Source organism: Notolepis coatsorum (genome assembly GCF_963971535.1).
Source record: "Notolepis coatsorum genome assembly, chromosome: 10".
Taxonomy (NCBI): Eukaryota; Metazoa; Chordata; class Actinopteri; order Aulopiformes; family Paralepididae; genus Notolepis; species Notolepis coatsorum.
Window position 1 is genome coordinate 46,806,631 of NC_140174.1, and position 15,297 is coordinate 46,821,927.

The 15,297-nt window shown below is 41.9% G+C and overlaps 1 protein-coding gene across 2 annotated transcripts in view; it reads left to right on the top strand.

Moving 5' to 3' along the window:
• The window catches only part of cenpe (centromere protein E), a 109,662-nt gene that overhangs the window by 71,082 nt on the left and 23,283 nt on the right, over positions 1-15,297 (top strand). For both annotated transcript variants that reach the window (XM_084323715.1, XM_084323716.1), the window contains exons 42-47: positions 53-274; positions 971-1,045; positions 4,608-4,691; positions 8,078-8,161; positions 9,551-9,631; positions 13,959-14,096. In XM_084323715.1, the coding sequence (XP_084179841.1) occupies positions 53-274; positions 971-1,045; positions 4,608-4,691; positions 8,078-8,161; positions 9,551-9,631; positions 13,959-14,096 (684 nt within the window). The remainder of the gene's footprint in view (positions 1-52; positions 275-970; positions 1,046-4,607; positions 4,692-8,077; positions 8,162-9,550; positions 9,632-13,958; positions 14,097-15,297) is intronic.

Sequence of the window (15,297 nt, forward strand, 5' to 3'; positions counted from 1 at the left end):
CAGTTGTCTCTTTTCGAAACACACTATTTCTAAATGGGTGTTACTTTTTCAGCTAAACCAATTGACTGAGGATCTTGAGCGTGTGCAAGCTGAGAGAGACCGTCTCCTGTCTGAGAAGACTGTTGACACTCAGGATTCTGCAGACGAGTTGGAGAAGCTACAGTCTAAAGTCACTTGTCTCACTGAGGAGAGAGACCAGCTCCAGGAGATTGTGGAGGGACTGAGACAGGAGGGGAACCAGCTCAAAGAACACCTGGAGGAGAACATGGAAATGGTTAATATTGTTTTTCAATCAGTCGGATTATATGTTGTATTTTCTTTATTGTATATGTTTCTCACAAAATATCCCAAATATTTCATTATAATTTGTTTAATAAATAAAATAGAATAATAAGCCAATCCAGAGGCAATAATCAATTGTTAATAGTCGCCACAATTCATTTCCAGATGAAATTCCAAAGATAAGAAAATCTGATCTAAAACATCTAGAGAAACTAGGGATGTACCACTTTTTCATGTCCGATACTGATATCACAGCCTTGAGTATCGGCCGATACCGATCCTACCCCCCCCCCCCCCCCTCTTAAAAACATAAACCCGTGTTTAACCTAGCCATCTATAAAACATTATGCTAAAACTGAAACAAATCCTACTCTCCTAAAAGAATAACACCACAGGCTGTTTTGCCTTTTTCTTCTTTGAGCTTAAAATAACTCCACACAGCTGACATGACCGTGGCGCTCACGTTTAGCTAATGCTAACGTTGTTGTTGCGCTACTACTGTTGACGTGATGGCACACTTTACAGCATGTATCGGAAAATACTTCCTGTTTTTACGATATCCGATCCTGTGAATTTGACCAGTATCGGACCGATACTGAGTATAGGATCGGTGCCATCCCTAAGGGAAACCACCATCATAGGATCTTCAAGCTGTGTTGCTGACTTTTTTATGCTGTCTTTCAATCAGATCTTCGCCAGCCAGGCAGAGGTAAAACAGCTGCAGCATTCCAACTCGGAACAGGAGGTGCAACGTCAACAGGAAGTAAGTCCAGGGTCATGACATTTCTGAAGTATCATGGACATTTTGAGAGGTGTATTCCAGATTCCTAGGTAACCATATCAAATCTTGGAATTACTATACAACAACATGAACTTCAAATCAAATGGTCTAGTAGCAGTTCTTTTTCTATCTTTTTCCAACTTCTTTTGAAGTTAAAACCAGACATTTCTTCACCATTTAAGTGTTTGAAGAGCTCACTGATTTTATTAGAGAAATGTATGAAGGGAAACTGTGTGGCTTAGTACTTCTTGACCTTCAAAAGCATTTGACACAGTTGACCATAACATTCTGTTAGCAAAACTGAAGGCTCTGGGGATGCACAGCTCGGCCGTTAGCTGGATGAGGTCATACCTGTCAGGGCGAGATTAGAGAGTGGACAAGAGTCCTATCCGAGACATGCCCATTTCTTGCCGTGTCCCTCAGGCCAGTGTACTTGGGCCCTTGCTATTCCTGCTGTACATCAATGGCATGAAAGCTGCCTGCACCAGCCCGTTATTTGTATATGCTGATGATTCAGCCATTCTTGTATCGCACAAAGACAAGAATCATATTCAGGACATCCTAGCTGACAACATCAATAGTATAAAGAACTGGCTAACAGACAATAGGTTGTCACTGCATCTAGGCAAGACGGAATCTATATTAATGGGTTCAAAAATAAGGCTAAGCAGTGAGGACAAACTTGTTATAACCACCGGAGGCACAACTATCACATCACAGCCCTCAGTTAAAGGGGAACTATCTTACTGTTTCTTTCACTATTTGTGGACAATTTTACACAATTCCTGTGAGTCTATGGAACACATCTGTAAGGTTTTTCGCAAAAAACGTCATTGTTTTATATTTCTAATCGAGTACTGAAAAGCAGCATTTTTCCACTTCAAGATTTCAAGCTGTTTTGGCCTGGCTCCGCCCATACTCTCTTTGAGTGACAGTCACCCACAGTCTGTGACTGACAGACAGAGATAGAAAGATTGAGGGGGATACTAATTTATTTCGCCATGGGGGGGCATAATCCCACGGGACAATGCATTGGTAACTTGTTTCAAATGACAATATATACCCCTGTGAATATTATTGCACGGATCGGAATATGGGTGTGCGCACCGATATTTTGACAGTGATATGCGAGTGCTCCCGACTGCGGGGGAGAAGCTCCATCCCTGTGCGCACACACATTTACACACACTCCTGCTTGTGGCCCCTCTCTCTCTCCCTCTTTATCTCTCCCTCTCACTAGGGCTGGGCGATATGGCCTAAATATGATATCACGATATTTTCTGACCTTTCGGCGATACACGATACGCATCACGATGTTTTTCTTTTTTTCCCCAAACAATTCATTATGAGGCTTACCAAGACAGTATTTGAGTTTGCAAGCTAACATTAAAGACAAAATAAAATACCCATGCATTTAGCATTTTTATATTATATATTAGATTTAGATTATTGGATTATTAGATTATATATTGCATATATTTAGCAATGAGATATTATATGATTTAGATATGAAATATGATTAATTGAAAATGGGGGACCCTGATGTAAACCAGACGAAAGTCTTTCTCTGGTCTGCATCCTCCAGTCCACTGTTGACTGTTGTTGTATTGAGCTGTACTGTATTGTACCTATGCTGCAATCTGTTAATAACGTTTATATTCATTCAGTCGGCAAACAGAATCATTTTGATTGACAGTCGCGTCTGCCAATTACGTCACATCGCTTGCACCCGCCCTGCTGTTCTTAGCACCAATCGGCAAGCGCGTATTCATTTTTTACTTCCGCCATTGGAGAGCTCAATGAAAACAACAATAGCAGCGGTAGCTCGCCGCGGCCGACGTTTAGCTTTTAGCTCTGCAGAATGACTAAACGACTGGAGGCATAATGATTTTACTGCAACGGATGTTATAATAAAAGCCTTTCCATACATCTGTCTGATTGAAAACGTTATTAACAGACCGCAGAATGGGCACAATGGAGTCAGCACGGGCTGAGATATGAACGGCTAATGCTTGCTATATCTAGGTCGACCTCGGTCGTTGCTATGTAAATACGCTGATGTTATTGAAAGTGTAACTATAACGTCAATGCCACAAAACGAATGCCTTTGTTATCATAAGTAGTAACTTTTGATGCAGTAGTGTGTGTGTGGAGCGGCGCTGTTCAAAAGTGTCAACGTGTGGACCAGATTGACGCAACACAAGCCTCTTGGGCAAAACATCACGATATCCACGATACGTTTAAAAAGTGTATCGTTAATGAACTGTACCCGATATTTATATAATATCGTCATATCGCCCAGCCCTACCTCTCACTCATTCTCTGCCGTCTGTCGGCACCCGCGTTTGAGGAAGTAATTCCACTCGCTCTGTTCTTGAGCGAATTGTTGATTGTGGGCGGTGACTACAACCAGTGCCTTATTCACGTCAGCAAAACAGTAAAATCAGAATGGCTTAGATGAGTGAGGGAGGATCTTGTGAACTTGAGACTAGACTGATGAGTCAAAATGAGAATTAGAGAAACGGACCCCATGTATATAATGCCCCATTGCTAGAAAACAATGCTAAACACTGGAAAAGGCCATTTATAAGCCATGGGACCTTTAAATATCTAGGCTATATCCTAGATGAGACTCTAGGAGGTGCCCACATGGCCCTAAATGTCCTGGGCAAGATAAGCGCCAGAACAAGGTTCTTGGTTAGGAAGTCTATTTCTCTCAACTTGGACTGCCTAAAAAGTTAAAACCCTTGCCTCATGTCTGGTCCAGTGCCATTTTGACTACGCCATCAGTACATGGTACTGGAGCCTTAACAAACTCCTGCAACATAAACTTCAAACGGCACAGAACAAATCGGAGTCGTTTTAGGCCTAAACTCCAGAACTTGTATAGGGAAGACTCAATTTACACAACTCCACTGGCTACCAGTTGAGGCTGCCAAACAATTACAGCTAGGGATGGTCCACAAGATTATAAACAGGAGAGCCCCAACATATTTTAACAACCACTTTGAAAGGATTACACACACGCAACACAAGAGGAAGCCTGAGAAATGTAGTCTCCTGTAAGCACAACAGGAAGACGGGTGAATGGTCATTTAGATATAGAGGTGAAGTGGAACAAACTACCACTCAATATCAAGGAAACCGAGAATGCTGCAGTATTCAAATCTAGGATAAGGGAGTGGCTATTTAGTAACCTGCAACTGTAATGTTGGTGCGACTGTATGTGCTGAACCTCTGTTGAACTATGAGTATTGTCTCTATGCACTTTATTGTTGAAAATAATTATTGCTTTTAATGCACCAATGAACATGAATTTGAAACAACAGGGACAACGATGGAAATAAGTCCTGGGCTTTTCGTTCTATCCCTGACCAGGCAAATACACATGTTGATCTGTCACGGTTGTTATGTTTTTTTGTCAATAAATCAAATCAAATCATGGAATCTTGCGTTTGCCTGAGTGAAGTCGTGATCATTCACCAAGGTAAATGTCATAAAGACTTTTGTAATGTAATTTGACTATTTTCCTGTGGTTGTTCAGATCCAGCAGATGAAGCAGGAATTGTCAGATATTGAAGAGGAGAGGAATGTGCTCCAGAAAGACCTGCAAGACAAAGTGGAGATGGTAAGAAGATGTCTCCTTCTTACACCTTTCAGGCATTGTGTAGTACAGGGGTTCTCTTTTTTTTTATACCAAAAAAAAACATCTGATTAACCCAAGACTGGTAAAATAGAGTCCTTACCTCACATCAGATGTTCTGCAAAAAGATTAATCCAATTCCTGATTGCCATTCCAAAAATGCATCGCGTTTATTGATCCAACGTTATAGCACAAACACATAATCGAAAGCTGCTCCAAGCCTCCCCAGTGAATGTGGTAACGGATACTGCTTGCCCGAGATGGGAAACCCCGGGAGTGGAGTTTTTTTCTGATGCACAGCCCAATCCAATGATGTGCAATACCATCCGGGAGACGCTAGGCGGCGGTATTTGCCCTTTTCGAGCTCAGACCCATTCCCAATGATAACGTCAGGCTGGATGGATGAAAAATGAATGGATATTCCCGGGTCTTGGCACTCAACGCATGGCGAGTTAACCCGACTAATCTCGTGGTTGGCACTGAATGTGTTAATGTATCGTGTAATTTCAACGTGGAATTAAGGAATATCAAAATAAAAGCACTTCAGAACAGAGCTACAAAGGGAAGGGGTTGAAATCATTACCTTGAAAATGGGACACTCCTCGTTAGTAAAACAGTATCGGTAGTAAAACAAGGTAAGGGACTTGCATATTTCTGTACTGTTCTGTACGTAACAAGGCGTTCTACGACCCCGGCCCTGGAGAAAGCTAACCTGGAAATGAGGAGTGGTACTTCCCGGTTCGTCCGCTTGAGCAGTTAAACATAACCATTGTGTCCACTGTCAAAATGATAGCGTAATAATTTTTTATTTATTTGTATAATTGTATCATCTTTGGAACAGTATGCATCTGGAGAAAAGTGAGATAGAAAAAGAATCCATGTGATGCAGCATTTTCTTAAAGGAAAAGGTGTTATGCCAAGTTCTGCGGAAACCAAATATTTACAAAATATACATACTGTATACAGAAATGCAAGGCCTTTACGTCCTCCGTTTCAAGTCGGTATCTGAAAACACTCCAGTTGGAGGGCTACATGACCACTACCCCTCCATCCACAAAATAATTGGGATACCCTAGGGCAGAGGTTCTCAAACTACGGGTCGTGACCCAAATTGGTGACAGCGCATTGGCAAAAAAATCAATAAAGATCAAACGAAAATCCGCGAGCCCAATTCTGATAGTTTTCCACCTGGCCGCTGTGTGTATTTGCCAGGTCTCGCCCCTGCATCAACGGCAGCACAGTATTTCAATACACATCTCATACATCCTGCGCAGGTATAATCACTGAGGCCACGTCTAGTCTTTTGTGAGTCAGAGGAGCGCAAAGTGCCGCGACAGCCCTGCGCAGGTATATCGTCTTGTCTTTTGTGAGACAATGTGTACTCAGATATTTGTGATCCGACACTGTCTCATAACTAAAGCACTTCCAGGGGGGGGAGACTTTGCAGGCCAAGCATATAAAGCTGATTAGATTCATTTAACCTGGACACTCGCAATGGATAGGTTTGTCGTCAGAAGCGGCGCGTCACGTGCGTGTGTTCCAAATGCTGGCACGAGAAAGGCAGAATTTAGTAGTAGCGATACCAGCACTACTATGAAACGGAATAAAAGAAGTTACGATCCTAAATACTTGGCATATGGATTTACTTGGATTGGCCAAGAAGATGACCCGAAACCACAGTGCGTTTTGCGTTACGAGATCCTTGCTAACGAGAGCTTTAAACCAAGTAATTACAGCAGCACTTGGAAACTAAGCATCCTGAATTTAAAACGGAACCGTTAGCTTTCCGTAAAAAACTACAGTTTTAGAGCAGAGAAAACTGTGCTGAAAACTGCAAGAACTGTCAAGGAAAAAGGACTACATGCTTCGTTTATTGTTGCCAATTGGATCGCAAAAACTGGGAAACCCCACACACTTGCAGAGAGCTTTTGGTTACAGATCTCGCCTCAGACGAGAAGCAGATCTGCGCCTCTTTCTCAGCACAACGCAGCCACGTATCATGGAACTATGTTAAAATGGACAAGCACACCCTTCTCGTTTTTGTTTATTCTTAAAAAGCCCATGTGAACGCATTTATAAAAAATTATCTGCCGGGGGAGCTCCAGTAGCTCACCACGTACCGCGAGTGCTATTTCAGCGCCGTGGACAACCGTGCTCGTCACGGATCTGGGGCTGAGCGAGTTCGAATCCCGGACTGCAGCCGTGCCTTTCCCAGAGTGTCTTCCCCCCCATCTGAACCCTTTCAGCCTGCTTCTGTCGGTCGAACTTGACCAAGTATAAATGCGATAAACGTATAAAATAGCCAGGGAAATGGCCAAAGTTTAATCTGCCAACATATTTTGGCTAAATATGCCTCGATCGTTTTATAAATGTGTATACAGAAACAATTCCATTTGATAATATTCATTAATAACGTGCTGTAATTTAATTTGCTAATAAATATGCATGATCAAGTTCCAACAACGTGTGCTTTTATTTTGATATTCATTATTTCCATGTTGAAATTACACGATGCACGTGTGGGGTCGCCAAAAAAAATTAAATGGGCTCGCGGTATGAAAATTGAGAACCCCTGCTCTAGGGCCATGTGGTTGGGCCATGGGGAGGTATTGCAATTGGGCCTAAGTATGCAAGAGAGTCATCTGTACATGTGATGGAGGAGTACACTGCACATTGAATGCACAGTGCAGGGTTGCAATTTAATTGACATTATATGGGGATATTTTAATGGGCACTAAACTGATTTTAACATGAATCCTATCATTCCTTTGTGAGGGTAGGATATTCTGACTTAAAACTTACATGTGCTCTGTGTCTCGAGCTCAGCTGCTGTAATTTCCCTACAAATAAGTTCATTATTATAAGCTACACATTTTTATTGGGCAAGATGTCCAAAATGTACAGAGCTTAACTTCCCATAGAACATTTCCAGAAAATGTGAATTTACCAGAACGTTTTCGATGCTTTAACTGTAGAACAAAACCTCAATGTGGAACGAGAATTATTCTGCAGTTTCTACACCAGAGGGTGTGCAGGCATAATCTATGGTCATAAATTGATCAGATTGTTTTTAAAAGATGTTGAACACACTGATTAATCTGTCTACCTCAGCATTACTCAGATTACTGAGATCTACAGTAATTAGTGTTTGTCATTGTGTCTCCCCCCATTATCTCCCTTGTTTTGTATTGTTCTTGTGATGTATGTATTGTGTTGTCTAGTATTATATTAATGTGGTATCACTTAATATTACCCCCACGCCTTGTTTTGTTGTTGTTATGACTTGTATTGTTTCCCTTGTTTATGATAAAGTAAAGGTGGGGGGGAAGGAGGGGTTTGGATGTGTTACAAACGGATGTTTCTGCTCACAGGTCATTCAAGTCCAAGCCTCACTGAAGCAGCAGCAACTGTTGAACACTGAGCAGCAGGGAGAGTGGCAAGAAGATCAGTTAAAGGCAAGTCAAAGTTTACACATACAGTATTTAACAAGGTACCACTTGTAATGTTGGCATATACAAAAATAAAAGCAATAAAGATACAAGAAATTGAACAAATAAATAAGAAATATAGAAAAATACGCAACATAAAACAGGATATATGTGAATAGAATTGGGTAAATAAAAAATCCTAGTTTAAAGGAAAATCTTTGGGAAGCTTTAGCTTATTTGCCATCTTCCCTGGAGTTAGACAAGAAGATACATACCTTTTTCTTCTCTGTGCGTGCAGTAGGCTTGGGGAACAGCCGCTCCGTTAGCGTAGCTTAGCTTCATCACTGGAAGTGGGGCAGTCCTTTACCCTGAAGTTCCCTACAGTCACGAAATACACTCCAAATACAACTCCAAAACGTTCCTGTAAACATGTGACCTGTGTATTTACCACGTGGAGAAATACAAAATAATTGAATTCGACAATTACGTTTTCTAAGCAAATATACTCTGAACCATTTTTTGCCGAACCACTCCTGTCTGGGCTCAGTCAGTGACACTAAAGCAGATACTTCCGGTCGGGGGGTTTCAAAATAAAAGAGCGACGTCTAAACCACCGGAAATACGTTTATTTTGTACATTATCTAACGTTAACACGAACCTAAACTAACGTTACAACTAACCTAAAGTTACTTTAGGTTCGTGTTAACGTTAGATAATGTACAAAATAAACGTATTTCCGGTGGTTTAGACGTCGCTCTTTTATTTTGAAACCCCCCGACCGGAAGTATAGTAGATGCTTCGTTATCTGCTTTAGTGTCACTGACTAAGCCCAGACAGGAGTGGTTCGGCAAAAAATTGTTCAGACTATATTTGCTTAGAAAACTTAATTGTCGAATTCAATTATTTTGTATTTCTCCACGTGGTAAATACACAGGTCACATGTTTACAGGAACGTTTTTGGAGTTGTATTTGGAGTGTATTTCGTGACTGTAGGGAACTTCAGGGTAAAGGACTGCCCACTTCCAGTGATGAAGCTACGCTAACGGAGCGGCTGTTCCCTAAGCCTACTGCACGCACAGAGAAGAAAAGGGTATGTATCTTCTTGTCTAACTCGAGGGAAGATGGCAAATAAGCTAATTTCCCAAAATGTTGGCGTTTTCCTTTTTAAAAGCTAAAAGGCCTGGGTAAAGGGGTAGGTTATTAACCTGGATTTAAAGGCAGGTGGGAGGCCATTCCACTGCTTTTGGGCAGCAACTGCAAAGGCAGTTAGTCTTCAGCCTGGATCGAGTGATCACCTGAAGGTGGTTTGGAGGAGCTAAGCGATCTAGGTGCAACGTGGGGGGAGACGGGTGGGTGAACTGACTACCTGGGATGCCTGTTGATGACTTCTGACTGGCTCTTCCTCACTCCCCACAGGTACAGCAGTTTGAGGAAGAAATGCGAAGGCTTAAGGAGTCTATATGTCACTATAAAGCCGAAGCACAGGATACCCAGCAGGTTTGTTATTGTAGAACTATAAAAACCCATATTAACACTTTGAGTGCCAGCGACGAGATATCGCGCTTTTTTTTATTAGCAATTTGAATTCATATTTCATCAATCTAGTCTCACGTTAGTGCTGCAAATTCTCTCTGAGCTCCATTGGGAAAATACCACCCCCCCATCGTCTCTCTCTGTGGTACTGCACCCCTTTGGAATGGATTGAATGAAACGCATGGGGGGGGGGGGAATCCTGCTTCCTCATTTTACTTCTCGGGCAAGTCACCCGAGGATCGGATTCATTGCAGAGCCCCAAAACGGCGTGGAATACATATTTCCAGTACCCAGCGTTGGATCAATAAACGCGATCGATATTTGGAATGGCGATCAGGAATTGGAATAATCTTTTTGGAGAACATCTTTATACCTTGCTATGCTCGCTCATGCCTGTATTTCTTTACTGTTGTGAAGCACTTTGAACTGCAACCTCTGTATGAAAAGTGCTATACAAATAAAGTTATTATTATCTGATCTGAGGTAGGGCTGGGCGATATGGCCAAAAACGTTATCGCGATAAAATTCTAAAATTATTTTCATATACCGTAATTCCTCTAATAGTAACCGGTATTCAATTAAAAACCGGGTCTCTATTAATGACCGGGTGTGCTGTTGAGCTAAGCAATTATAAGCCGGCCTCCTAATACAAGCCGGGTTTCATGTATATTAGAGGAATTACGGTATTTCCCTCAACGGATTTACCATAGGCAATATATTTTGTTATTGTTGTTATAAGCTGGCCTGGCTGTGCAGTAAATACCATATAATGGTATGGTGTTAATGTTTACCAAGAGAGTAAGCCTACCTCAGAATTGTATAAAACGAAGTTATTATTATTATTATACCAGTATTGTGATTGCACTATTTTACTTTATTAAACTTTTTTTGACCACCTGTAATTGCACTGTTTACTACCGTATTTCATACAGTACTTGGTTTCAATAAATGAACCCAGTACATTTTACTGGGTTCAAACTGACACAAAATGTTGATTTATTCATTATGATCAGTTTGAAAATTAGAAATATAGGCCTCTCTCTTATACATGCCTCCTCCTAATACAAGCCTGGTATCCGCCACAGTTGAAACAAATACAAGCCGGGGTTACTATTAGAGGAATTACGGTAACTCGATATCGATAATTATCGTAGATATAATTTCTGTCAAGTTTAATTAACTTCTTATGCCCGGCACCGATGGACGGGCTATTAATAGACTTGTTTTGCTGCTGCGAATGTCTCGAGTTGATGTCGTCATCAGTCCGCGCACGTTAGCAGTTAGCCAGAGCAAGCGGTGTATGATATCCCATGACAATGTACTAACTATTACCCTAAAATACTCCGTTCCGCCCCAATACATTGCAACAACGTCCACCGCATACCCCACACTACTCTAACCGTGGCCTCAGAATTCACGCCACACACCCACTCGGCACGTAAACTATAAAATAGTGGCGTGCAAGCTAATTATCCTAGCCAGCCTTGTTTCCAATGTACTAACTATTACCCTAAAATACTCCGTTCCGCCCCAATAACATTGCAACGACGTCCACCGCATACCCCACACTACTCTAACCGTGGCCTCAGAATTCACGCCACACACCCACTCGGCATGTAAACTATAAAATAGCGGCGTGCAAGCTAATTATCCTAGCCAGCCTTGTTTCCAATGTACTAACTAGCACCCTAAAGTACTCCGTTCCGCCCCAATACATTGCAACGACGTCCACCGCATACCCCACACTACTCTAACCGTGGCCTCAGAATTCACGCCACACACCCACTCGGCACGTAAACTATAAAATAGCGGCGTGCAAGCTAATTATCCTAGCCAGCCTTGTTGACTACCAGAGTCCTACCTCTCTACCCAGAGGTGCACTGCGGGTCTCCCTCACTGTCGGCCATCTCCTTCACTGATTGGTTGTTAGTGCGTGTGCTCATATCCAAGCTTGGAAAATCGATATATCGAAACTTTGCGACCACGTTTCATGTTTATTTCGAGGAAATAATTTATCGCAATAGTTATCGTTATCGTTTTATTGCCCAGCCCTAATCTGAGGTAAGGAATCTATTTGACCAGTCTTAGGATAATCAGAACTTTTTTCACATATCAACGTGTGCCCTGTGTGTGTGTGCTGATCAGGAAATGAGAGAATCGATTTTTCAGCTCGCTTCTATAGCGTGCATAAGTACACATATACTATCGATAATCTAGCGTTTATTTGAAAACGATTCATAAATGGGCCGAAAAATGACAACGTTTTTTGTGTATTCCAGTAAAGGGCGATTATCACAGCATCTTTATATTTTCCTGAAACTTAAAAAAACAAGCGTTTTTTTAAAATGGTATCAAACGGAAATGAACAGATTATTAACTATTTCAGTGCCGGCCATTTAACATTGAAAACCCCGTTGAGTGCCAGCATCCACTTCAATGATAGCGTTAAAAACGCATAATCTATGTTTTAAATTATGGCCGTGTCTAATCTGCCTGCCGTTTATCAATGACTTGTTTGCAGTCAACATTGTCGAAACGGATTTTTTTTTATCGGTTCATTTTAGTTTTATAGCATTTTGAAAAGCCCTCGTTTTCAAGGAAAATATAAAGATTCTGTGATAAAAGGCATTTACTGGAATATTCTAGAATACACAAACAGTCATTTTTCGGCCTATTTATTAATCGTTTTCAAATAAACGCTAGATTATCGATAGTATATGTGTACTTATGCACGCTATAGAGGCGGGCTGAAAAATCGATTCTCATTTCCTCATCAGCGATCACAGCCACAGAGCCACATACACGCATAGGGCAAATGCTTATCTCCGTGAAAACAGGTCTGATTATCCTAAGACTGGTAAAATAGATTCCTTGGGGAGCTCCAGTAGCTCACCACGTACCGCGAGTGCTATTTCAGCGCCGTGGACAACCGTGCTCGTCACGGATCTGGGGCTGAGCGCGTTCGAATCCCGGACGGCAGCCGTGCCTTTCCCAGAGTGTCTTCCCCCCCATCTGAACCCTTTCAGCCTGCTTCTGTCGGTCGAACTTGACCAAGTATGAATGCGATGAAAAAGCGATAAACGCTAAAAGAACCAGCTGACTGGTCAAAGTTAAAAAAAAAAAAAAAATAAAAAATTCCTTACCTGAGATCGGATGTTATCCAAAAAGATTATTCCAATTCCTGATCGCCATTCCAAATATCGATCACGCTTATTGATTACAGTGTTGATACTGTAAATACATAATCCACAGGTTTTCCGGGCCGCCTAAATATTAAAGGCAACCAACTTGTGTCTAGCCACGCCCAACTTGCGTCTAGCCATGCCCCCGCGGCGACGCGGCAGCAGCAGAGCTCTGTCGCGACAGCATTATGTAGCAGTAATCCCCCCTTTTTTAACATCGACAACTAGCTCAACTGGTAGTGCCGCCTTGCTGTGGATCCTGCGGTCCGTTGGTGACGAGTTCAATTCCCTTAAATTTTTTTAACGTGCATGTTTAGGCATGTTAACTTTAAGCATTGTTTCGGAGTTGGTTAAGGTTAGGCATTGTTTCGGAGTTGGTTAAGGTTAGAAGGGTTAAGTTTAGGCGCTGTTAAGGAGCTGGTTAAGGTTAGAGTTTGTCTTAGAGAATGGCAATAGACAGCCTATTTCCGCGCTGCAGCGCGAGGCAATAGACAGCCTATTTCCGCGCTGCCGCGGTCACATGGGCATAGTGGCCAATCAGAGAAACGCTAAACACAAGTTGGTTGCCTAAAATATTCACACTTCCGGGCCGGCGAGCACAATCGATCCTTCAGATGCCTTGAGGGAAAAATAAAATGAGGAAACTGACCACTCCCCCTACCTCAAACCCTGCCCTCTTTTCTTGATCCTCCAATCACAACTGTCGCTTACCTTGGACAAACTTTGAATTCAAATCGCCAATAAAAAGAAATTCTGCAAACAAAGGACATTTCACGTCGTCGGCACTCAATGGGGGATCTGATAAGACGACAATTGTCGTGGCTGGCACTCAAAGTGTTAAAAAAAAAGAGAAAATCCGTTTCGACAATGTTGACTGCAAACAAGTCATTGATAAGCGACGGCCAGATTAGACACACAGCCATAATTTAAGACATAGTTTATGCGTTTGCAAATATGAGAGCTCTATCATTGAAGTGGACGCTGGCATACGGAGGCTCTTAGCGCTCCGCATGGCTGGCACTCGATGTGTTAAAGCCCTACTTGAGTGATTTCCTGATCTTGTTTTCTAAATGTTCTAATTTGAGTATTTCTTATTATTCTTTTCTAAGGCGCTTTTTGAGGACGACTTGATCATCTCGGCACTAAAGACGAAGCTCAGCAACTTTGAGCAGAAAAGCTGCCATGTCTGCAATGGAACAGCAGAAGGGTTGTCATGGAGGCTCGAGGACTCCACTCTGCAGCTTCTGGTAGATATCACTTAGCTGTGGATTATGGAAATCACAATATATCAACAGTCCGGGTTCCTTAAGGTCATGGAAAACCTGGAAAAGTTATGGAAAATGATGACTCATGATGTCATGGAAATCCATTAAAAGAAAAAACAGCCATTAAAATCTGTAATGTTAGGTGGCCTCAGATGGATCTAGTTATCTTTGACGGAATAACAACCTAAACAAATGTTCAGATCAACCATAAACATTTAAAGCAGCTATTTATAGAAATACAAATAAATATAGCCGTAAAGCGTCAATTAGCCCATTTTTCGCCATTGACGGATTAAGCCGTCATTCCTCGCCATGCTTAATCTGCCAATGACGGATTATGCCGTCATCGAGATCAATATTTCAAAAATCTGTCATGGCATTCATATTTCACCGACGGATCATTGACGGGTGCTGGGGATCTCCACTCAACTCTCCAACGGTTCAATAGCGCCACCTGGTGGCCGATCGTCAAACCGGAAGTGGGGCCGGAAGTGCTTGGTGTCCCCCCTATTCCGTCCGCCACTCGCGATCGCTCGCGGGACTCCTTGACACACTGGATAATCGATCGGTTGCCATAACTCAATAAACAACGTTATTTGGACGTATATATTATTATACAACCCGGAAATGGTTCGTCTAGATCAACATCCCATAATGGCGATCTTTCTGCTCCGCGCTGATCACCCAATGGTCAGAGGAAGCTGCAGTGAGTTTCAGCGTGTTTGATTATTATTATCCATACAAACTGCTATGATCAACATATCACCCATACTACATGATTCATTTAACGTCGGACATTGCATTATAAACGACCCCCCCCCCCCCCTCCGGTCACCAGCAGATGACCAGTCATGACGTTTAGGACCTTGTACAATTGAAATTTTTTATCTGACAATCGCTAGCAAACTGCATTTGATGATGTAATATATGCATAAATGGCTATAACTCACGTTCTATGAATTACTGCAGAAAACGATAAAAACATATTTATACTCTGGACGGTATTTTAGTATGAATGTGTGAATGAAAAAGTAAAACGTTCCTACACCCTGAACAATAGCTAATCGATGTTGAATGGGCCATAGTAATGTCAATTTAGCAATACAATTAAAAAAGTTATAGCCCTGCAAAGTAGGTGAACGTCTCCATAGACAAATAGAGCTGGCAGAGGATGGTATAAGAA